Source organism: Oncorhynchus keta, chromosome 20 (genome assembly GCF_023373465.1).
Source record: "Oncorhynchus keta strain PuntledgeMale-10-30-2019 chromosome 20, Oket_V2, whole genome shotgun sequence".
Taxonomy (NCBI): Eukaryota; Metazoa; Chordata; class Actinopteri; order Salmoniformes; family Salmonidae; genus Oncorhynchus; species Oncorhynchus keta.
The window spans coordinates 28,358,880-28,383,459 of NC_068440.1; the positions used below are offsets into that span (position 1 = coordinate 28,358,880).

The 24,580-nt window shown below is 44.5% G+C and overlaps 1 protein-coding gene across 2 annotated transcripts in view; it reads left to right on the forward strand.

The window, feature by feature from the left end:
* The first annotated feature begins 10,821 nt into the window (after positions 1–10,821).
* LOC118399604 (inactive phospholipase C-like protein 2) overlaps positions 10,822–24,580 on the forward strand; it is a 45,056-nt gene continuing 31,297 nt past the window's right edge. The window contains exon 1 of one of the 2 annotated variants that reach the window (XM_052472560.1): positions 10,822–11,725. In XM_052472560.1, the coding sequence (XP_052328520.1) occupies positions 11,528–11,725 (198 nt within the window). In that variant the 5' untranslated portion in view covers positions 10,822–11,527. The remainder of the gene's footprint in view (positions 11,726–24,580) is intronic. The other variant, XM_052472561.1, reaches the window with a different exon arrangement.

Genomic DNA, 24,580 nt, shown 5'->3' on the forward strand with positions numbered 1-24,580 from the left:
AATTTAAATAGTAAAGTACAGATACCCCCAAAAACTACTTCAGTAGTACTTTGAAGTATTTTTTACATAAGTACTTTACACCACTGATTATTATATCAACATCAATTCATAGAGAACCACTACATGTACACTGTGTCTGACCCCTGCCCTCAGTGTCTGATCCCTGCCCTCAGTGTCTGACCCCTGCCCTCAGTGTCTGACCCCTGCCCTCAGTGTCTGACCCCTGCTCTCAGAATAATAGGAACAAATTATAAAGGATAGACCTACTCACCATCATTCAACTTCTCTGGAGAAATGAACACACACACACACCTGTTTTTTTCCCTTGAGGCCCCCATTATTAGCCAAATAATGATCATTCTGCACAAAACCCCTCATTTAGACAGGCCCACTGGGCTAAAGATGGACAAGCCCCTCTGGCACTTGCCCAAACTGCTTTATGGCCAATCTTTCCGTAGCTATTCAGTAATGCAGGTGTACAAACGAGTCACTGCAAGGGGCAGGACAGGGATTGTCTCTCCTGTACTTATAGATACTGGATGCCCTTGCTGTAACTTGTCCTCACAGGAACAGACTAGTGTTCTTTTGTTAGGAAGGAAGAACAAAATAAAGCACAGAGATCCATTCATTCCATCTGGCTGGCATTTACCCTTGAAAAAGAAAGGCTCAATAATAATCCCCCTCTGAAGCCCAACAAATGTAATTTATTGTTATATTCATCCCATGACATTCAATTCTTTTGAGAAGGGCATCTAATAATGTTTGCCTACAACAAACAACAATGACATTTGGAGCAGGTCAGTGCAGATAAGAAAAGGGCCACTTGCATATTCTGCATAACACAGGTTTTGTCTTACAGAATAGAATAGTGTTTATATTCTGTAGTCTAAATATTATGGAGGACCAAAACTGCCGTAACTAGAAAGAAAGAAATGCACTCATAGATAAATACATTAATAAATAAATAAATGCACATATACATAGATAAATATATAAATGCACACAAATAGATTAATAATTATTTAAATTCTTAATTTTCTTAATTTATATTCTTTCTTTCTTTCTTTATGTATTTCTTCCTCCAATATGATAATGAGGGGGTGTCAAGCATTGCATTTGCCTGGTACATGTGTTCAACATTTAAAGACCATGTTTCACATTAGCACCCCACCAACCAATATTATGTAGTGCAAATAACTATGTATCAATATGATATTTCACCTTTTTTACATTGGAAATTGTAGATAAAATCGATTACATGCTGCTGTGCCGTACGCACACCATGAAAACACACCAAAAGAACATTGTCCTGCTTGGTGTAGAAACAGGCAGTGGTGTAAAATACTTCCTAAAGAAAATATTTGTACTTTTTACTCTGTCCACTTTCCTTGACACCCAAAAGTACTCATTACATTTTGAATGCTTAGCAGGACAAGAGAATGGTCCAATTCACTCATTTATCAAGTTAACATCCCTGGTCATCCCTACTGCCTCTGATCTGGCGGACTCACTAAACACACGTGCTTCATTTGTAAAAGATCTCTGAATGTTGGAGCGTGCTTCTGGCTATCTGTAAATAAATAAAAAACAAGAAAATGGTCCCGTCTGGCTTGCTTAATATAAGTAGTTTGAAATGATTTATACTTTTACTTTTGACTCTTATATTTTAAACCAAATACTTTTAAGACTTTTACTCAAATAGAATTTTACTGAGTGACTTACTTTTATTTTAGTCAAAAGTATCTTTACTTTTACTCAAGTATAACAATTGGGTACTTTTTCCAGCACTGGAAACAGGTCAACAGTTTTGGAACAGTGAGCCATTGACTATACCAAGTGGCTCCGTTAGGAGTGGGTTTGTTTTGACAACAAGACACCGGACTACACCCATACAGTGTATTCTGAAAGTATTCAGTCCCCTTCACTTTTTCCACATTTTGTTACATTACAGCCTTATTCTAAAATGTATTACATTGTTTTCCCCCCCACATCAATCTACACACAATACCCCATAATGATAAAACAAGAACAGGTTTTTAAAAATGTTTGCAAATGTATAAAAATAAAAACTGAAATATAAAATGTACATAAGTATTCAGACCCTTTACTCAGTACTTGAAGTACTTGAAGCACCTTTGGCAGCGATGACAGCCTAGATTCTTCTTGGGTATGGCACTACTAGCTTGGCACACCTGTATTTGGGGGGGGGGTTTCCCCCATTTTCTTCTGCAGATCCAGGCTGCATCACATCTGGCCGTAATTGGGAGTCCCATAGAGCGGCACACAATTGGCCCAGTGTTGTCCGGGTTTGGATGGGGTAGGCTGTCATTGTAAATAAGAATTTGTTCTTAATTGACTTGCCTAGTTAAATAAAGGTTACATATATATATATATATATTTAAAATCCTCTCAAGCTGTCAGGTTGGATGGGGAGCATTGCTGCACTGCTATTTTCAGATATCTCCAGAGATGTTCGATTTGGTTCAAGTCCGAGCTCTGGCTGGGCCACTCAAGGACATTCAGAGACTTGTCCCGAAGCCACTCCTGCTTTGTCTTGGCTGTGAGCTTGGGGTCATTGTCCTGTTGGAAGGTGAACCTTCGCCCCTGTCTGAGGTCCTGAGCACTCTGGAGCAGGTTTTCATCAAGGGTCTCTCTGTACTTTGCTCAGTTAATCTTTCCCTCGATCCTGACTCTCACAGTCCCTGCCGCGGGAAAAACATTCCCACAGCATATTGCTGCCACCATATTGCTGTCATGTGGTTTTTACTGTGGAGTGGCTTCCGCCTGGCCACTCTACCATAAAGGCCTGATTAGTGCTGCAGAGATGGTTGTCCTTCTGGAAGGTTCTCCCTTCTCCAAATATGAACTCTGGAGCTCTGTCAGAGAGACAATTTGGTTCTTGGTCACCTCCCTGACCAAGGCCCTTCTTCCACAATTTCTCAGTTTGTGTCTGTTTTCACTTGTAGCCTGTGAGAAAGACCTGATCACGTGACAGAGCCATTTGAGTGAGAGGTGCTTCGAGCAAGGCAGGGAGAAGGGAATTATTATTATATTCAGCCCAAGGGCACAACAGCCACTGGCCGCAAAAGTCATGGATTTTTTTATGGGTCATTACGGCCACACAAAGGGAATGCCACCGCAAATTCGAGGCATTATCAAGTGCTAGTCAAATTGTGAATGAGAGACTGAAGTGTATACAGTCTGCACATAAAAACAAGCAGAGCTCATGCCTTTCATGAGACTTTTTTCAAACCATCATTAGTCACGTCATGCAGCCTTAGAATGTACAAAAAATCTAAACATATAGCCCAACAATTGTATCACAACTAAAGTTACATAAGTAACTCAAAATTAAGCATTTAGGAGTATGTTTCTTTGTTAACCTCTAAACAATGAATAGCTGCATGTGTGCATTCCCTCAAATCGTTTGGAGGAAATATCCTTTCTATTTTATTCAATTGTATTCTTCATGCCTTAAAATACTATAAAATAATGCCACGGAATTCTAAGCAAATCTTGTCTACTAAATGAACTAGTGTATCCCACAGCCATTTGGCATAGCCAGATCAGGACCTAACATAAGAACAACTCAGAGTATGCTATTCTGTTCTTCTGAAATAGACTACATTTTCTTCATATCATATTTCTTTAGAAATATGCTATTTGCTATTCTCTGTCTAAAATAAATAATGGGTTCATTGTAAAGGTGTTGGCTATATTACATGAATTTATTAGACTTTATGAAATGTAGATGTTCCATAGTGGCTTGTAGGCTGTGTGTGGAAGCCAGAATATGCTAAATGTGTTTATGCTAATTACCGGTCAATTACCGTGAGAAAAAAATCACAAGCTGATGAAATGTTGTGACCGCCACAGCTCTAATATGGGCCCTGGCCTGTCAGCATGCTGCCCTGTCAGCAATGCCACTCAACCTGAAATGTAACAACAACAAAAAATATGAATAAGAATTAGCATAGTCAGTCAGTAACTTAGCTGACTAGCTAATTAAACATTTGTGTAAATGTGCACAAGCCTAATCAGCCAAATGATAAGAAAACAACACAGCCCATTTGCAGTGAAATTAGGAGGGTCATTTTTCTTGCCAACTTTCAGTCACCAATACATCAATAAATGGACAGGGGAACAAAGTAATTTGACAAAAACGGTTCAATAAGTAACTAACAAGTCTTTAAAATGTATTAAAATGTAATGCACCAATTATATAGCTGGTTGTTATTTTCAAGAAAACTAGCTAGAGTCCACTTAGTTAACTAGATGGATAGCTAATGTGAGCTGATGGTGGAATTAAGCTAACATTAGCTAGCTTTCCCTCAGCAGTTTCAAGACACACTTGCTTTCAATGAGAATGACAGATGCATATTGCACCTTTAATGGCATTTGTATCAACTTTATCAATCAGATGAATAGCTAACAAATAAACAGTGTACAAAACATAATGAACACAGTCCATGACATAGACTGACCAGGTGAATCCAGGTGAAAGCTATGATGCCCTTATTTATGTCACTTGTTAAATCCACTTCCGTCTGAATGAAGGGGAGGAGATGGGTTAAAGAAAGATTTTTAAGCATTGAAACAATTGAGACATGGATTGTATATGTGTGCCATTCAGTGGGTGATTGGACAAGACAAAAGATTTAAGTGGCTTTGAATGGGATATGGTAGTAGGTGCCAGGAGCACCGGTTTGTGTGCAGAACTGCAACACTGCTGGGTTCTTCACACTAAACAGTTTATTGTGTGTATCAAGAATGGTCCACCACCCAAAGGACATCCAGCCAACTTGACACAACTTCGGGAAGCATTGGAGTCAACATGGGCCAGCATCCTTGTGGAAAGCTTTCGAACCTTGTGGAATCCATGTCCCGACGAATTGAGGCTATTCTTAGGGCAAAAGGGGTGCAACTGAATATTAGGAAAACCAGTAGTGATGTTCTGCCCATGGCCACTGCTGTCACCGTTGACTATAGTCTTCTTCAAGAGTACGAGGAAAGCCCAATTCTAGACAAACATGAGGTCTTTTTGACACACTTTTCTCCGGAGGAAAAAGGCAATAATGTTGCACTGTTTTTAGAATATCAGGGTTTATTCTCAGATGTGCCAACCCAGACAAATGTACTAGAGCATGACATTGACATTGGGGACTCAGCCCGATCAAACAACATGCCTATCGAGTGAACTCTGAAAAGAGAGAGAAGATCCACATGGAGTTGTAGTTCATGCTTGTGCACGACATCGCACAACATGGCAACAGTCCGTGGAGTTCGCCCTGTATATTAGTACCTAAAGCAGATGAGTCTTTGCGGTTTTGTTTTGATTTTCGGAAACTTAATGTCGTATCTAAGTCAGACTCCTTCCCTTTGCCCAGGGTCGACAATTGTGTGGACCATGTTGGCGCTGCTAAGTACGTTAGCAAGTTCGATCTTCTGAAGGGATATTATCAGGTAAGAATTTGTTCTTAACTGACTTGCCTAGTAAAATAAAGGTAAAATATATATATATATATTTTAAAAGGTCCCTCTAACTGAGCTAAAGAGTTGTCTGCTTTTGTCACTCCCAATGGTTTGTTTTTTTCTACCTACGTTTCCCGTTCGGGTTACAAAATGCCGGAGCCAAGATTCAAAGGCTTATGTTTCAAAGGCTTATTTATGCACATCGTGACACGCGGCCTAGAAAATGCTGAAGAAAATGTAGATTATGTGGTCGTATTTAGCACACTTCAGGATATTGGCCCCAACACCTTCAGGATATTGGCAGACTGTTCAGGCCTATCGCAGCTGCCAACCTGACAGTTAACCTGGCTAAGAGCGAAACTGGCTGAGCAACAGTCAAATACAGTATCTCTGGAAGGTGATGAGGCAAGGGGAAGACTGACCAGTTCTGACAAAAATGGAGTCCATCAATAGTCGTCAAGTGCCAACTTTTCGCCAGGAATTGCGCCACTAACAGATTCCCAATTCTTGGGAATGGCCAGTTACGAACTGGATTTTTGCAAGAACTTTGTCCAGGTTGTTGCGCCACTAACAGATTTGCCCAGTCTGAAAGTCACTTTCTGTTGAAGCCCCAACTGTCAGGAGGGTTTTGAGAAGACAAATACCCTTTTGGTCTCTGTACCAGCTATATAAAAAATATAAAATAAATAAAAGTCATATTTACAAAAAAAAGTGGCTGTTTTTGTCTTATATTTAATGGTTGACAGCCTGTTTACATTGGAGAAGGTGACACATTTGAGTAGCGACGCATTTAAGATGATTATGTTGTGAAATGGAAGTTATTTTCTGTTGGTGGTGAGAAACTTGTACAACAAAAATATAGGATACATTTGTTGTTTTAACTGCCCGGCACCCTCCACAGCAACCCGCCAAAGCCCCCACCATTTCTCCTTTACCCAAAATCCAGATAGCTGATGTTCTAAAAGAGCTGCAAAATCTGGACCCCTACAAATCAGCCGGGCTAGACAATCTGGACCCTCTCTTTCTAAAATGATCTGCCGAAATTGTTGCAACCCCTATTACTAGCCTGTTCAACCTCTTTTCATATCGTCTGAGATTCCCAAAGATTGGAAAGCTGCCGCGGTCATCCCCCTCTTCAAAGGGGGTGACACTAGACCCAAACTGCTACAGACCTATATCTATCCTACCCTGTCTTTCTAAGGTCTTCGAAAGCCAAGTTAACAAACAGATTCCTGACCATTTCGAATCCCACCATACCTTCTCCGCTATGCAATCTGGTTTCACAGCTGGTCATGGGTGCACCTCAGCCACGCTCAAGGTTCTAAACGACATCATAACTGCCATCGATAAGAGACATTACTGTGCAGCCGTATTCATCGACCTGGCCAAGGCTTTCGACTCTGTCAATCACAACATTCTTATTGGCAGACTCGACAGCCTTGGTTTCTCAAATGATTGCCTCGCCTGGTTTACCAACTACTTCTCTGATAGAGTTCAGTGTGTCAAATCGGAGAGCCTGTTGTCCGGGCCTCTGACAGTCTCTATGGGTGTGCCACAGGGTTCAATACTCGGGCCGACTCTCTTTTCTGTATACATCAATGATGTTGCTCTTGCTGCTGGTGATTCTCTCATCCACCTCTACGCAGACGACACCATTCTGTATACTTCTGGCCCCTCCTTGGAGCTTCAATGCCATACAACTCTCCTTCCGTGGCCTCCAACTGCTCTTAAACGCAAGTAAAACTAAATGCATGCTATTCAATCGATCACTGGCCGCACCTGCTTGCCCGTCCAGCATCACTACTCTGGGCGGCTCTGACTTAGAATACGTGGACAACTACAAATACCTGGGTGTCTGGTTAGACTGTAAACTCTCCGTCCAGACTCACATTAAGCATCTCCAATCCAAAATTAAATCTAGAATCGGCTTCCTATATTGCAACAAAGCATCCTTCACTCATGCTGCCAAACATACCCTTGTAAAACTGACCATCCTACCGATCCTCGACTTCGGTGATGTCATCTATAAAATAGCCCCCAACACTCTACTCAACAAACTGGATGCAGTCTATCACAGTGCCATCTGTTTTGTCACCACAGCCTCATACACTACCCACCATTGCGACCTGTACGCTCTCGTTGGTTGGCCCTCGCTTCATACTCGTCGCCAAACCCACTGGCTACAGGTTATCTACAAGTCTAGGTAAAGCCCCGCCTTATCTCAGCTCACTGGTCACCATAGCAGCACCCACTTGTAGCACGCGCTCCAGCAGGTATATCTCACTGGTCACCCCCAAAGCCAATTCCTCCTTTGGTCGTCTTTCCTTCCGGTTCTCTGCTGCCCATGACTGGAACGAATTGCAAAAATTTCTGAAGCTGGAGACTCACATCTCCCTCACTAGCTTTAAGCACCAGCTGTCAGAGCAGCATACAGATCACTGCACCTGTACATAGCCCATCTGTAAACAGCCCATCTATCTACCTACCTCATCCCCATACTGGTATTTATTTATTTTGCTCCTTTGCACCCCAGTATCTCTACCTGCACATTCATTTTCTGCCGATCTATCATTCCAGTTTTTAATTGCTATATTGTAATTACTTCGCCACCATGGCCTATTTATTTCCTTAACTTACCTCATTTGCACTCACTGTATATAGACTTTTTGTTTTCTTTTGTTCTACTGTATTATTGACTGTATGTTTGTTTATTCCATGTGTAACTCTGTGTTGTTGTATGTGTCGAATTGCTACGCTTTATCTTGGCCAGGTCGCAGTTGTAAATGAGAACTTGTTCTCAACTAGCCTACCTGGTTAAATAAAGGTGAAATAAATTCAATTAAAAATAAGGGGAAGAAGTTCCAGGCTTTGTTTTTTCCATTTATGTTTTGAGGTTGGTGTCACCTCCTTAGTCAGTATGTGTTCCTTTTTTCATTTTAGTTTGCACCCTCTCCAGATTCTCACTGGCAAACTCACAGGCACAGTGTAGCTCTTATTGCAGGACTTTGACACCACTGTGAAATGAGCCACATTAGCTCACCAGTCAACCTACTATGTGTACAGTCGTGGCCAAAAGTTTTGAATGACACAAATATTCATTTTCACAAAGTCTGCTGCCTCAGTGTCGTTGGATATTTTTGTCAGAAGTTACTATGGATAACTGAAGTATAATTACAAGCATTTCATAAGGCTTTTATTGACAATTACATGAAGTTGATGCAAAGAGTCAATATTTGCAGTGTTGACCCTTCTTTTTCAAGACCTCTGCAATCCACCCTGGCATGCTGTCAATTAACTTCTGGGTCACATCCTGACTGATGGCAGCCCATTCTTGCATAATCAATGCTTGGAGTTTGTCAGAATTTGTGGGTTTTTGTTTGTCCACCCGCCTCTTGAGGATTGACCACACGTTCTCAATGGGATTAAGGTCTGGGGAGTTTCCTGGCCATGGACCCAACATATCAATGTTTTGTTCCCCGAGCCACTTAGTTATCACTTTGCCTTATGGCAATGTGCTCCATCATGCTGGAAAAGGCATTGTTCATCACCAAACTGTTCCTGGATGGTTGGGAGAAGTTGCTCTCGGAGGATGTGTTCGTACCATTCTTCATTCATGGCTGTATTCTTAGGCAAAATTGTGAGTGAGCCCACTCCCTTGGCTGAGAAGCAACCCCACACATGAATGGTCTCAGGATGCTTTACTGTTGGCATGACACAGGACTGATGGTAGCGCTCACCTTGTCTTCTCCGGACAAGCTTTTTTCTGGATGCCCCAAACAATCGGAAAGGGGATTAATCAGAGAAAATGACTTTACCCCAGTCCTCAGCAGTCCAATCCTGTACCTTTTGTAGTCTGTCCCTGATGTTTTTCCTGGAGAGAAGTGGCTTCTGCCCTTCTTGACACCAGGCCATCCTCCAAAAGTCTTCGCCTCACTGTGCGTGCAGATGCACTCACACCTGCCTGCTGCCATTCCTGAGCAAGCTCTGTACTGGTGGTGCCCCGATCCTGCAGCTGAATCAACTTTAGGAGACGGTCCTGGCGCTTGCTGGACTTTCTTGGGCGCCCTGAAGTATTCTTCACAACCATTGAACCGCTCTCCTTGAAGTTCTTGATGATCTGATAAATGGTTGATTTAGGTGCAATCTTACTGGCAGCAATATCCTTGCCTGTGAAGCCATTTTTGTGCAAAGCAATGATGACGGCATGTGTTTCCATGCAGGTAACCATATTTGACAGAGGAAGAACAATGATTACAAGCACCACCCTCCTTTTGAAGCTTCCAGTCTGTTATTCGAACACAATCAGCCTGACCGAGTGACCTCCAGCCTTGTCCTCGTCAACACTCACACCTGTGTTAACGAGAGAATCACTGACATGATGTTAGCTGGTCCTTTTGTGGCAGGGCTGAAATGCAGTGGAAATGTTTTGTGGGGATTCAGTTCATTTGCATGGCAGAGAGGGACTTTGCAATTAATTGCAATTCATCTGATCACACTTCATAACATTCTGGAGTATATTCAAATTGCCATCATACAAACTGAGGCAGCAGACTTTGTGAAAATTAATATTTGTGTCGTTCTCAAAACTTTTGGCCAAGACTATATTGAACATTCATATTGCAATGCACAGCCTTACCTATGGATCAGGGAGCCCATGACATGTTCACAGCGGTGAAGAGTTTACACAAATGTTAGCATTGTAGCTCTTATTACAGGACTTTAGCTGTGGGAAATCAACTAACCATTAAGCCTATCAATTATTGTCTTTTGTTGAATTTATATAACAACATTCGAAACTTGTTAAGCATTTTCTAGTCCTGATATGACATTATTGCACTATTTGTATCTGTTTGCATCAGTTTAAATGTGGGACTTAAATTTTGAAGTCAAACTGCAAATTCCACTTGTGGCTAATCGTTATTGTGGCGAGCTTCACATAGGTGGTGCAAAAGCAGGCAAAGCGATCAAGCAATGTCCCGTGACATTGATCAACCAATGGTATGTTAGATACCACCCACAGACGTTTGACTGACACCCCCTCATTATCATTTTGAAGAAAGAAATACATTAATAAATATTTAAATTATTACAATTAATTAAAGTTTGAATAATTATATAATACATAAATAAATAATTCAGTACATACAGATATGTTGAGAAAATGAATTAATTTTGGTAAGTATTTTTGTATTTCCTTGCACATTTATTTAATTATTTGTGGATGTATTTATTTATTCATTCATTTGTCTATTTATGTGCGCATTTACATATTTATTTCAAATTACGGCACGTTTGGTCCTCCATAGTTTATGTACATTTGAATGTTGGTCAAATTAAATTATATATTCGCGCCTCTGTCAGCATAGACAGCGACAGAATTCGACACGGCTGGAAACATGATGTTCACCTGCTACCCTAGCTCTCAAGAAATATATATTTAGGGACAACCCACTGGGCAAACACTGGTTGAATCAACGTTATTGTTTCCACGTATTTTCAACGTTGAACCAACGTGGAATATATGATGAATTGACATCAGTACCCAGCGGGAAGGCTAAGTTCCAGAACGCACTGAGAACTGTCAAGTCAAGCCGTTTGCTTTCATTTCCATATTATGAAAGACAATAGCGCCGGCAGCAGTGCTTATTACTGCGCATTTGAGTTGTGCGCCATTCGGGTCACTGAATCTCTTTTTGACTTTCTATTATGACGAGTCGCCGACGACATCACAACGGAACGCACCTCAGCAGTAGATGATGGTTAAAGCTATGTAAAATATTCCCATTCTCGTCGGGTAAAGCGATGCCTAGGCTACTGACAGAGAACCATGATTTGCAGAGGATATATTTTGGATAGTCTACTTTGCGAGAGCAAGAGTGTGTGGTTGTCTGTCAAGCACGGAGTCGCTTTGGCGCGCTAAAGCATCGTGGATAAGATGATTGTCAGTTATTTCACGTAGCGAAGCGAACACCAAACAAAACCCACAGCTACAAAATTCCACATTTGTAGCGGATTTCAGAAAGACGGGTAGGGTGCGCGCCCACCGGTTGCTGTGATGAAACCCTCTCCAGGCAACGGGGTGAACCTCCAGACTCATCGAGAAGAATTGGTGTCCAACGGAGGCTGCGGAATGTCAGACACCGTGACAGCTGTCCAAACCAACACTGGTCCCGGATCCCCCATGACTGACAAGCCGGGTGCAGGAGGAGATACAGACGCCAAAGGAATCCCGCGGCGGAGCAGTATTATCAAGGTAAACGTTGGGGGGATATTAAATACACCAAACTGACAATATTAAATGGATCCTTAACTGTTCATGAACAGACACACACACATTCACACATACAGTAGCGTTAGATCACACTCCGATCTAGTCATTGAGAGGTGTTTTGGTACTGTCACTCTGCTAATTGCGAAATAGTTTATCTGTGGGTCTAGAGTCTGAAGTGACTGCTTCTCCCTTTCTCCTCCCCTTCTCCCTGTCTCCTCCCCTTCTCCCTGTCTCCTCTCCTTCTCCCTATATTCTCTCCTTGGACCATACAGTAGCTTTCAGCTTTCTTGTCTTCTCAGATCAATGCTTATAAAGGGAAGGATACAAGGAGAGGAATCCCCTTTATACTATTGAGATGCATCCCAGATCCTTGCACCATGCCCATCTCTAGGCCTACTACTAAATTAGCCTTGTTGCATTCGTTGTCAAGACAGAAAGACCGAGATTGATTCCGAGATCTTTGGACTTGGCTGGATGGAATGATGCACCTGACCCTTGACCCAGTTACTGTGCTGGACACATTACTTGCACCGATCCAAGCTGGTACCATTATTTAAGCAGGGAGTCATCATTGAGACCAGGGTCCCTTTCACAGCCCTGCATATACAATTTCATAGGCAAAATCTAAAATCAAATACAATATAAAACAGGTAGAATATAGCAAAACACAAATATGAAAGAAAAACTATTACATTCCTCAATAAGAAGGTTCCCAGTTTTTTAATGGGACGATATTGTCATTCGTGACCTCTGGGCTCGTCCAAACACTTTATCTTGTGTCATAGGATTGTTGAATGTTTTATTATACTTTTTATTGATCTCTTGTCTTTGCCAGTTTTGTATGATGCTGATCCATACAGAGGAATGAGTTGGTTGGCCTTGTCGCCAACGTCGGCTCTGGGCCCGTCTGATTCGCTCCCAGCACTTGGCAGGGCAGGAAGTTGACCAGTTGGCCAATTTCCTCACAGTTCATGTTGCAATGTTGCTTTGAGTCATGAGCAGTTAGAGATAGAGATGGTCCCTTACTTACACTCTGTCTCTCTCTATATCTCTCTCTATGTCTCTCTCTATGTCTCTCTCTGTCTCTCTCTCTCTGTCTCTCTCTGTCTCTCTCTGTGTGTCTCTCTATGTCTCTCTCTGTCTCTCTCTCTCTGTCTCTCTCTCTGTCTCTCTCTGTGTCTCTGGCTCTCTCTCTGTCTCTCCCTGTGTCTCTCTCTATGTCTCTCTCTCTGTCTCTCTCTCTCTGTCTCTCTCTGTCTCTCTGTGTCTCTCTGTCTCTCTGTGTCTCTTCTCTCTCTGTGTCTCTCTCTATGTCTCTCTCTCTGTCTCTCTCTGTCTCTCTCTGTCTCTCTCTGTCTCTCTCTGTCTCTCTGTGTCTCTCTCTGTCTCTCTCTCTGTGTCTCTCTCTGTGTCTCTCTCTCTGTCTCTCTCTATGTCTCTCTCTATGTCTCTCTCTCTCTGTCTCTCTCTGTCTCTCTCTGTGTGTCTCTCTATGTCTCTCTCTATGTCTCTCTCTCTCTGTCTCTCTCTCTGTGTCTCTCTGTGTCTCTCTCTGTCTCTCTCTCTGTGTCTCTCTCTGTGTCTCTGGCTCTCTCTCTGTCTCTCTCTATGTCTCTCTCTGTGTCTCTCTCTATGTCTCTCTTTCTGTCTCTCTCTCTCTGCCTCTCTATGTCTCTGTGTCTCTGTCTCTCTATGTATCTCTCTCTCTGTGTCTCTGTCTCTCTATGTCTCTCTCTCTCTGTCTCTCTGTCTCTCTCTTTCTGTCTCTGTCTCTCTCTCTCTGCCTCGCTCTCTCTGTCTGTCGCTCTCTCTGTCACTCTGTCTCTCTCTGTCGCTCTGCCTCTCTCTCTCTGCCCCTCTCTCTGTCGCTCTCTCTGTCGCTCTGTCTCTGCCTCTCTCTCTCTGCCTCTCTCTCTCTGCCTCTCTCTATCTCTCTCGGTCTCTCTCTCAATTCAATTAAAGGGCTTTATTGGCATGGGAAACATGTTAACATTGCCAAAGCAAGTGAAGTAGATAATAAACAAAAGTGAAATAAACAATACATTAACAGTAAACATTACACATTTCAAATGTCATATTATGTCTATATACAGTGTTGTAACGATGTGCAAATAGTTAAAGTACAAAAGGGATGTATTTACAATGTTTGTTCTTCACTGGTTGACCTTTTCTTGTGGCAACAGGTCACACATCTTGCTGCTGTGATGGCACACTGTGGTATTTCACCCAGTAGTTTATCAAAATGGGGTGGTTTTCAAATTCTTTGTGGATCTGTGTAATCTGAGGGAAATATGTGTCTCTAATATGGTCATACATTTGCCAGGAGGTTAGGAAGTTTCCACCTCTCTCTCTCTCTCTCTCTCTCTCTCTCTCTCTCTCTCTCTCTCTCTCTCTCTCTCTCTCTCTCTCTCTCTCTCTCTCTCTCTCTCTCTCTCTCTCTCTCTCTCTCTCTCTCTCTCTCTCTCTCTCTCTCTCTCTCTCTCTCTCTCTCTCTCTCTCACCTCTATCTAACCTCTATCTATTTCCTCCTCTCTCTGTATCTGTCTGTCTCTCACTCTTTCTCTCTCAGATGTGGCCAATTAGTGGACGCGGCCAACCCCTGAACACACTTAACAAGAGAGAGGATAGAGATAGTTTTGTTGATGCTGAGAACGGAATACAGATGTTTTTTCAATAACCTTCCTCTAATGTTTTTTGAACATTACCAATGTTTTCTTATGTTTTTATGGAAATGTTTCTTAATGTTCTGAGATCACGCCTTTAAATACAAACACAAGGAAACCTACAGAAAACGATATGCTAAAGTACACGAATAACACTGTTTCTTAACGTTCTCAGAACAATTTGAGAACATGACTTTAAATAGAATCCCGAGGAAACCTGGTGGAAGTGTTATGAGGAAGTATTGAAATTCCCACAGGAAAAGGTTATTTCTTAATGTTCTCTGAACGATTTCCAATGTCAAACCAGTTGTAGAATATTCTTAGAACATTACCAAAAACGTTATTAAATGTAAACATGTTTGAACATTTAGGAAAAATAGTAACCTTAAATGTGCAGAGAATGTTCCAAAGCCAAGCAACTGTCCTGCACCATTCCCAGAATAACCATGGGACAACCAACCTCTCACCAAGCTCCAAGAAACAGATGGTTCTCAGAACATTATGTGCTAGCTGGGTCGTAAAACTCTCCATCTCCATTTTCTCCTCCTACCCATTGACTTCATTTGTTTGTGCGTTGCCAGGATAGGATTGTCAGAAACAGAAATGTGTTTAGCTTTCTCTCACGCTTCAGGAAAGTTGTGTTGCGTCTACAATAACCAGCTCCGTCCCACGCTGGGCTGTAAGTGGCGTTAAATGACTTCTCTTCGCTGCTGCTCGACATGCTCAACTATCTTCCACGAGCTTGTTTGATGTGGTGGTTAGCTACATCACATGTCTTACTTGCAACACACAAACTGTGCATCTTTAAAGGGCAGCAGAGTACGACACAGCATGGAACAACAACTCAGCGCAAAATACAAATATACATTTTCATATGGGCGTCTCCAGCGGGAATCAAACCCACCATACTGGCGTTGCAAGCGCCATGCTCAGTGAGCCACATAGCCTACACACTGAAGACTAACACATTTAGGCTTACCACAAGTAGTTGACTACCATGCACTAGCTAGCACCCTAGTTGCTCATTCTCATTCCCCTGCCCATTCCTCCTTGCACACCCCTGCCGCCCCCATGAAAACAACCTGTATGGTTCATCTCAAGAATTCCTCAGGATGGGATCAATCCCTGTCTGGTACAGTATGTAGGAAAACTGGGCATATGACATTCCTGGCCTTTAGAATGTAAGTCAGAGGATTTGGCTTCTGTGTGTGTTTTTGGATAGGGGCATGTCAGTAGGGGAGAAGCTCCACATGCTGTTATGCCTCACACACCCCAAACTCACCTCTCCTCTTTTTTTCTCTCCCCCTATTGCTCTTTCTCTCTTCTGTCTGCTTCTCTTCCCTCCTGTCTTACCCCTCTCCTCCTCTCTCCTTTTAGTTGGTTAGAGACTTTCCCTCCTGTCTTACCCCTCTCTTCCTCTCTCCTTTTAATTGGTTAGAGACCTTCCCTCCTGTCTTACCCCTCTCCTCCTCTCTCCTTTTAGTTGGTTAGAGACCTTCCCTCCTGTCTTACCCCTCTCCTCCTCTCTCCTTTTAGTTGGTTAGAGACCTTCCCTCCTGTCTTACCCCTCTCCTCCTCTCTCCTTTTAGTTGGTTAGAGACCTTCCCTCCTGTCTTACCCCTCTCCTCCTCTCTCCTTTTAGTTGGTTAGAGACCTTCCCTCCTGTCTTACCCCTCTCTTCATCTCTCCTTTTAGTTGGTTAGAGACCTTCCCTCCTGTCTTACCCCTCTCTTCCTCTCTCCTTTTAGTTGGTTAGAGACCTTCACTCCTGTCTTACCCCTCTCTTCCTGTCCTTTTAGTTGGTTAGAGACCTTCACTCCTGTCTTACCCCTCTCTTCCTCTCTCCTTTTAGTTGGTTAGAGACCTTCCCTCCTGTCTTACCCCTCTCCTCCTCTCTCCTTTTAGTTGGTTAGAGACCTTCACTCCTGTCTTACCCCTCTCTTCCTGTCCTTTTAGTTGGTTAGAGACCTTCCCTCCTGTCTTACCCCTCTCTTCCTCTCTCCTTTTAGTTGGTTAGAGACCTTCCCTCCTGTCTTACCCCTCTCTTCCTGTCCTTTTAGTTGGTTAGAGACCTTCACTCCTGTCTTACCCCTCTCTTCCTGTCCTTTTAGTTGGTTAGAGACCTTCACTCCTGTCTTACCCCTCTCCTCCTCTCTCCTTTTAGTTGGTTAGAGACCTTCACTCCTGTCTTACCCCTCTCTTCCTGTCCTTTTAGTTGGTTAGAGACCTTCACTCCTGTCTTACCCCTCTCTTCCTCTCTCCTTTTAGTTGGTTAGAGACCTTCCCTCCTGTCTTACCCCTCTCCTCCTCTCTCCTTTTAGTTGGTTAGAGACCTTCCCTCCTGTCTTACCCCTCTCTTCCTCTCTCCTTTTAGTTGGTTAGAGACCTTCTCTCCTGTCTTACCCCTCTCTTCCTCTCTCCTTTTAGTTGGTTAGAGACCTTCCCTCCTGTCTTACCCCTCTCCTCCTCTCTCCTTTTAGTTGGTTAGAGACCTTCCCTCCTGTCTTACCCCTCTCCTCCTCTCTCCTTTTAGTTGGTTAGAGACCTTCGCTCCTGTCTTACCCCTCTCTTCCTCTCTCCTTTTAGTTGGTTAGAGACCTTCCCTCCTGTCTTACCCCTCTCTTCCTCTCTCCTTTTAGTTGGTTAGAGACCTTCACTCCTGTCTTACCCCTCTCTTCCTGTCCTTTTAGTTGGTTAGAGACCTTCACTCCTGTCTTACCCCTCTCTTCCTCTGTCCTTTTAGTTGGTTAGAGACCTTCCCTCCTGTCTTACCCCTCTCCTCCTCTCTCCTTTTAGTTGGTTAGAGACCTTCACTCCTGTCTTACCCCTCTCTTCCTGTCCTTTTAGTTGGTTAGAGACCTTCCCTCCTGTCTTACCCCTCTCTTCCTCTCTCCTTTTAGTTGGTTAGAGACCTTCCCTCCTGTCTTACCCCTCTCTTCCTCTCTCCTTTTAGTTGGTTAGAGACCTTCACTCCTGTCTTACCCCTCTCTTCCTGTCCTTTTAGTTGGTTAGAGACCTTCACTCCTGTCTTACCCCTCTCTTCCTCTGTCCTTTTAGTTGGTTAGAGACCTTCCCTCCTGTCTTACCCCTCTCCTCCTCTCTCCTTTTAGTTGGTTAGAGAGCTTCACTCCTGTCTTACCCCTCTCTTCCTGTCCTTTTAGTTGGTTAGAGACCTTCCCTCCTGTCTTACCCCTCTCTTCCTCTCTCCTTTTAGTTGGTTAGAGACCTTCACTCCTGTCTTAGGTATTTAAGGGTGCTCTGGTTAGTACCCTGTCTCAGGGTGGGAAGGTATTTAAGGGTGCTCTGGTTAGTACCCTGTCTCAGGGTGGGTAGGTAGGTAAGGGTGCTCTGGTTAATACCCTGTCTCAGGGTGGGTAGGTAGGTAAGGGTGCTCTGGTTAATACCCTGTCTCAGGGTGGGTGGGTAGGTAAGGGTGCTCTGGTTAGTACCCTGTCTCAGGGTGGGAAGGTATTTAAGGGTGCTCTGGGTAGTAACCTGTCTCTGGGTAGTAACCTGTCTCTGGGTAGTGCCCTGTCTCTGGGTAGTGCCCTGTCTCTGGGTAGTAACCTGTCTCTGGGTAGTAACCTGTCTCTGGGTAGTAACCTGTCTCTGGGTCGTGCCCTGTCTCTGGGTAGTGCCCTGTCTCTGGGTAGTGTGCCCTGTCTCTGGGTAGTAACCTGTCTCTGGGTCGTGCCCTGTCTCTGGGTAGTGCCCTGTCTCTGGGTAGTAACCCGTCTCTGGGTCGTGCCCTGTCTCTGGGTAGTGCCCTGTCTCTGGGTAGTGCCCTGTCTCTGGGTAGTAACCTGTCTCTGGGTAGTAACCTGTCTCTGGGTAGTGCCCTGTCTCTGGGTAGTGCCCTGCCTCTGGGTAGTAACCTGTCTCTGGGTAGTAACCTGTCTCTGGGTAGTAACCTGTCTCTAGGTAGTAACCTGTCTCTGGGTAGTAACCAGTCTCTGGGTAGTGTCCTGTCTCTGGGTAGTGCCCTGTCTCTGGGTAGTGCCCTGTCTCTGGGTAGTAACCTGTCTCTGGGTAGTTACCTGTCTCTGGGTAGTAACCTGTCTCTGGGTAGTGCCCTGCCTCTGGGTAGTGCCCTGTCTCTGGGTCGTGCCCTGTCTCTGGGTAGTAACCTGTCTCTGGGTAGTAACCTGTCTCTGGGTCGTGCCCTGTCTCTGGGTCGTGCCCTGTCTCTGGGTAGTGCCCTGTCTCTGGGTAGTACCCCGTCTCTGGGTAGTAACCCGTCTCTGGGTCGTGCCCTGTCTCTGGGTAGTGCCCTGTCTCTGGGTAGTGCCCTGTCTCTGGGTAGTAACCTGTCTCTGGGTAGTAACCTGTCTCTGGGTAGTGCCCTGTCTCTGGGTAGTAACCTGTCTCTGGGTAGTGCCCTGCCTCTGGGTAGTAACCTGTCTCTGGGTAGTAACCTGTCTCTGGGTAGTAACCTGTCTCTGGGTAGTGCCCTGTCTCTGGGTAGTAACCTGTCTCTGGGTAGTAACCTGTCTCTGGGTAGTAACCTGTCTCTGGGTAGTAACCTGTCTCTGGGTAGTGCCCTGTCTCTGGGTAGTAACCTGTCTCTGGGTAGTAACCTGTCTCTGGGTAGTAACCTGTCTCTGGGTAGTGCCCTGTCTCTGGGTAGTAACCTGTCTCTGGGTAGTAACCTGTCTCTAGGTAGTAACCTGTCTCTGGGTAGTAACCAGTCTCTGGGTAGTGTCCTGTCTCTGGGTAGTGCCCTGTCTCTGGGTAGTGCCCTGTCTCTGGGTAGTAACCTGTCTCTGGGTAGTTACCTGTCTCTGGGTAGTAACCTGTCTCTGGGTAGTGCCCTGCCTCTGGGTAGTGCCCTGTCTCTGGGTCGTGCCCTGTCTCTGGGTAGTAACCTGTCTCTGGGTAGTAACCTGTCTCTGGGTCGTGCCCTGTCTCTGGGTCGTGCCCTGTCTCTGGGTAGTGCCCTGTCTCTGGGTAGTACCCCGTCTCTGGGTAGTAACCTGTCTCTGGGTCGTGCCCTGTCTCTGGGTAGTGCCCTGTCTCTGGGTAGTGCCCTGTCTCTGGGTAGTAACCTGTCTCTGGGTAGTAACCTGTCTCTGGGTAGTGCCCTGTCTCTGGGTAGTAACCTGTCTCTGGGTAGTGCCCTGCCTCTGGGTAGTAACCTGTCTCTGGGTAGTAACCTGTCTCTGGGTAGTAACCTGTCTCTGGGTAGTGCCCTGTCTCTGGGTAGTAACCTGTCTCTGGGTAGTAACCTGTCTCTGGGTAGTAACCTGTCTCTGGGTAGTAACCTGTCTCTGGGTAGTGCCCTGTCTCTGGGTAGTAACCTGTCTCTGGGTAGTAACCTGTCTCTGGGTAGTAACCTGTCTCTGGGTAGTGCCCTGTCTCTGGGTAGTAACCTGTCTCTGGGTAGTTACCTGTCTCTGGGTAGTGCCCTGTCTCTGGGTAGTAACCTGTCTCTGGGTAGTGCCCTGCCTCTGGGTAGTGCCCTGTCTCTGGGTAGTAACCTGTCTCTGGGTCGTGCCCTGTCTCTGGGTAGTAACCTGTCTCTGGGTCGTGCCCTGTCTCTGGGTCATGCCCTGTCTCTGGGTAGTGCCCTGTCTCTGGGTAGTAACCTGTCTCTGGGTAGTAACCTGTCTCTGGGTAGTAACCTGTCTCTGGGTCTTGCCCTGTCTCTGGGTCGTGCCCTGTCTCTGGGTAGTAACCTGTCTCTGGGTAGTAACCTGTCTCTGGGTCTTGCCCTGTCTCTGGGTCGTGCCCTGTCTCTGTGTAGTGCCCTGTCTCTCAGACTGAAGTTTATGTTAGTGGAGATAACGATAAGACAACAGGACTCTGTCATCTACCCTGTAAGAATCACAGAGACAAAATGTTGTCTTTGATTCCTGTTTTGTCACAGTTACGGACACCAAATCACACAGAGGTGTGGTGAGTTTCTTTGGAACTTGTTTTATTTATTTTATTTTCAAATGTTTGATGACCTAACAAATCGAGTCTTTGGAGTATTGTATGAGTAGTAATGATTGCCTCATTATGTGTGTGTGCGTGTCTTAGACAACCTAACCACCATATATGGTAATGTGGGAGATCGTGTGTGTGTGTTTGAGAGAGAGTTATTTTTATGTGTTTTCTGACTGAGAGAACAGTGTTAGCTTGGGGGGTTGGCAGACAGCTGGAGAGGGATATGGTTTGAGTTGTAGCTCCTCTTACCTGCTACTTTAGTTAACACTGACTGGAATCTTTAGCCCACTTTGGACCACCTTTACACCAATTCACATTGCTTCAGGCTATTTTAGAGCAAGTAACCACAGCTAAACAATACACAGCTAGGCCTGTTCTCTGCAACACACACACACACACACACACACACACACACACACACACACACACACACACACACACACACACACACACACACACACACACACACACACACACACACACACACACACACACACACACACAGCAGGAGAGTACAGAAGTCTGGATGGTAATCCAGCTGTTGCTATGGAGGAGTGCTGAGGTTAAGTGAGGGCTCTTTACAAAAAATATGTTGGTGTGCAAGAGAGAGAACCATCACTAGATTCATCATCAGCCCCTAACTCACCAAGGCACCACTGATACATTCTACATTTGAAACAAATACTCTGTTCATGCCCAAACAACCAAACAAATATTCACATATTGATTGCTCATACTCCTGTACCCTGCAGCCTCTAGTGTTTCAGTGGGTTTGGGGCTTAGCTGTAGGCCTACAAAAGAGCTCCAGCTGTGACCTTTTCAGCAGAAACTGTGGTTAGATTGCTGTCACAATGACCTTTTCATGTCTGCCTTTTGAATCATCCTCAAACCTGCATCTCATCTGGAACATCAAAGACTTGTAAAGAAGGAGACACTTCTGGTAAGCTCTTAGTTGGTGCTTTTGACTCGACTATCTGCTGGTTCTGAATTGGTGTGGGTGTTGCGTAGTAAATGGTGTTGAATCATGTTGTCGCTGAGTGAATGACACGACCACTTCATACTTCCTGTTTATCCTCTGCGTTGTAACATTGACTTCCTGTCCCATACTGTATCAAATACGCATCGATGCATTAACACACACTCACATGCACAACAGAGTTGGGGTCAATTCCATTTCAATTCCAGTCAATTCAGGAAGTACACTGAAATGTCAATTCTATTCAATGCTTTTCAATGAGGAGAATGTGGAATTGGAGTTTGGTTTACGTTCTGAATTGACTGGAATTTAAATGGAATTGACCTCAACCCTGACACACAGACACACAGATACACACACAGACACACACATACAGGTGCAGAAGTGAGACAAATATGATCATAGTTTGTACTAACCTTTTCAATGCTAAGCCACCGTCCAGAAGATGTATAATGTTTTTAGCATGATGGTTTTTGGTGGTGTGTATATGTTTGTGTTTAAACACAGAAATCCCAGATGATCACAGCCAGGTGTTTGAGCCTGCTGATACCTGCATGTGTGTTTCAGAGCACAGTATGTCATCAATCATGAGTCTCTAAAGCCTTGTTCACACTGCAGGCCTTAATGCTCGAATCACTTTTGTTTTTCAATTCTGTTTTGGAATACTGACTGGCCAAACAGCAAGTTACAAGTGACCGGACTTGTGTGTGTTCAGACAGCAGTCATTTGCTGACAATGCTATGCTAGTTGTCATAGTTACGACGAGTGTGTGTGCAGTGGTATAGGCTGATTTGCGGTGCTTGTGCTTCCTATCACTCAGAAGTTACATAGCAAGCTAAGGGGACGACAATGCCTGTCATGGACGTTTCCCAGTTGCTTTGAATGTTCAACATCATGGTTTTAAAGCCTCAAAGGACAACAGTTCAGGACCAAAGCTTTGTTTCTTTTTTATTTGTCTTTTTTCCTCTCTTGCTCTGTCTTCCACCCACACACACACACACACACACACACACACACACACACACACACACACACACACACACACACACACACACACACACACACACACACACACACACACACACACACACACACACACACACACACACACACACACACACACACACACACACACACACACACACACACACACACACACACACACCCCACACACACACACACACACACACACACACACACACACACACACACACACACACACACACACACACACACACACACACACACACACACACACACACACACACACACACACACACACACACCCCTCAGTCTAAGGTAGCGTGGCTAATTATATAATTCAAGCAGAGGTTACAGACCTTAAAAGGTTACATGGCTTTTTGCCGAAAATGTTAGAAGACAGTGAACACAGGGTGTATGTAAGTGTGTTTTCTCACTGTGCTCGTTTACATGTGCACATTGGCCACTTGTTTACAACTGAATGAGTGTGTTTGTGCGTGACCAGCTCATCTCTTTTCAAGGTAATGTGTTCAGGGTCTATATTGACGTCAGAGATTAGTGTGTGTGTGTGTGTTTTGTATTGATACGTGTAACGAGGTTGTGTGTGTGTAGACATATACTCAGCAAAAAAAGAAATATTCCTTTTTCAGGACCCTGTCTTTCAAAGATAATTTGTAAAAATCCAAATAACTTCACAGATCTTCATTGTAAAGGGTTTAAACACTGTTTCCCATGCTTGTTCAATGAACCATAAACAATTAATGAACATGCACCTGTGGAATGGTCATTAAGACACTAGCAGCTTACAGACGGTAGGCAATTAAGGTCACAGTTATGAAACTTAGGACACTAAAAAGGCCTTTCTACTGACTCTGAAAAACACCAAAAGAAAGATGCCCAGGGTCCCTGCTCATTTGCGTGAACGTGCCTTAGGCATGCTGCAAGGAGGCATGAGGACTGCAGATGTGGCCAGGGCAATAAATTGCAATGTCCGTACTGTGAGACGCCAAAGACAGCGCTACAGAGAGACAGGATGGACAGTGGATCGTCCTCACAGTGGCAGACCACATGTAACAACACCTGCACAGGATCGGTACATCCGAACATCACACCTGCGGGACAGGTATAAACATCTCAACTGCCCGAGTTACACCAGGAACGCACATGGCCTCCATCACTGCTCAGACTGTCCACAATAGCCTGAGAGAGGCTTGATGAGGGCTTGTAAGCCTGTTTTAAGGCAGGTCCTCACCAGACATCACCAGCAACAACGTCGTCTATGGGCACAAATCCACCGTTGCTGGACCAGACAGGACTGGCAAAAAGTGCTCTTCACTGACGAGTCGCGGTTTTGTCTCACCAGGGGTGATTGTCGGATTTGCGTTTATCGTCGAAGGAATGAGCGTTACACCGAGCACTCTGGAACGGGGTCGATTTGGAGGTGGAAGGTCCGTCATGGTCTGGGGCGGTGTGTCACAGCATCATCGGACTGAGCTTGTTGTCATTGCAGGCAATCTCAATGCTGTGCGTTACAGGGAAGAGATCCTCCTCCCTCATGTGTTACCCTTCCTGCAGGCTCATTCTGACATGACCTCCAGCAAGACAATGCCACCAGCCACACTGCTCGTTCTGTGCATGATTTCCTGCAAGACAGGAATGTCCGTGTTCGGCCATGGCCAGCGAAGAGCCCTGATCTCAATCCCATTGAGCACGTCTGGGACCTGTTGGGTCAGAGGGTGAGGGCCATTCACACCCAGAAATGTCTGGGAACTTGCAGGTGCCTTGGTGGAAGAGTGAGGTAACATCTCACATCAAGAACTGGCAAATATGGTGCTGTCCACTGCAGTACGTACATAACGCAGTGGCCACACCAGATACCGACTGTTACTTTTGATTTTGACCCCCCTTTGTTCAGGGACACATTATCCCAGTTCAGGTTAGTCAAATGTCTGTGGAACTTGTTCAGTTTATGTCTGTTGAATATTGTTATGTTCATACAAATATTTACACATGTTAAGTTTGCTGAAAATAAACGCAGTTGACAGTGAGAGGACGTTTATTTTTTTTGTGAGTTTACTACATACAGTATGAAGTGGCCCTATACAGACTTCAATTTAATCAGTCTATTGAATAGGTCACATGGCATTTGCTCCTCCAGCCTAACAGACACGCAAACTTCTGCTGGTGTGAGGCTACCACATGAACCTCATAGAACTACATATCCTAGTTCTAGAGTCTGTTACTGTCCGAATGCGTCCCAAATAGCACCCTATTTCCCTATAGTGCACT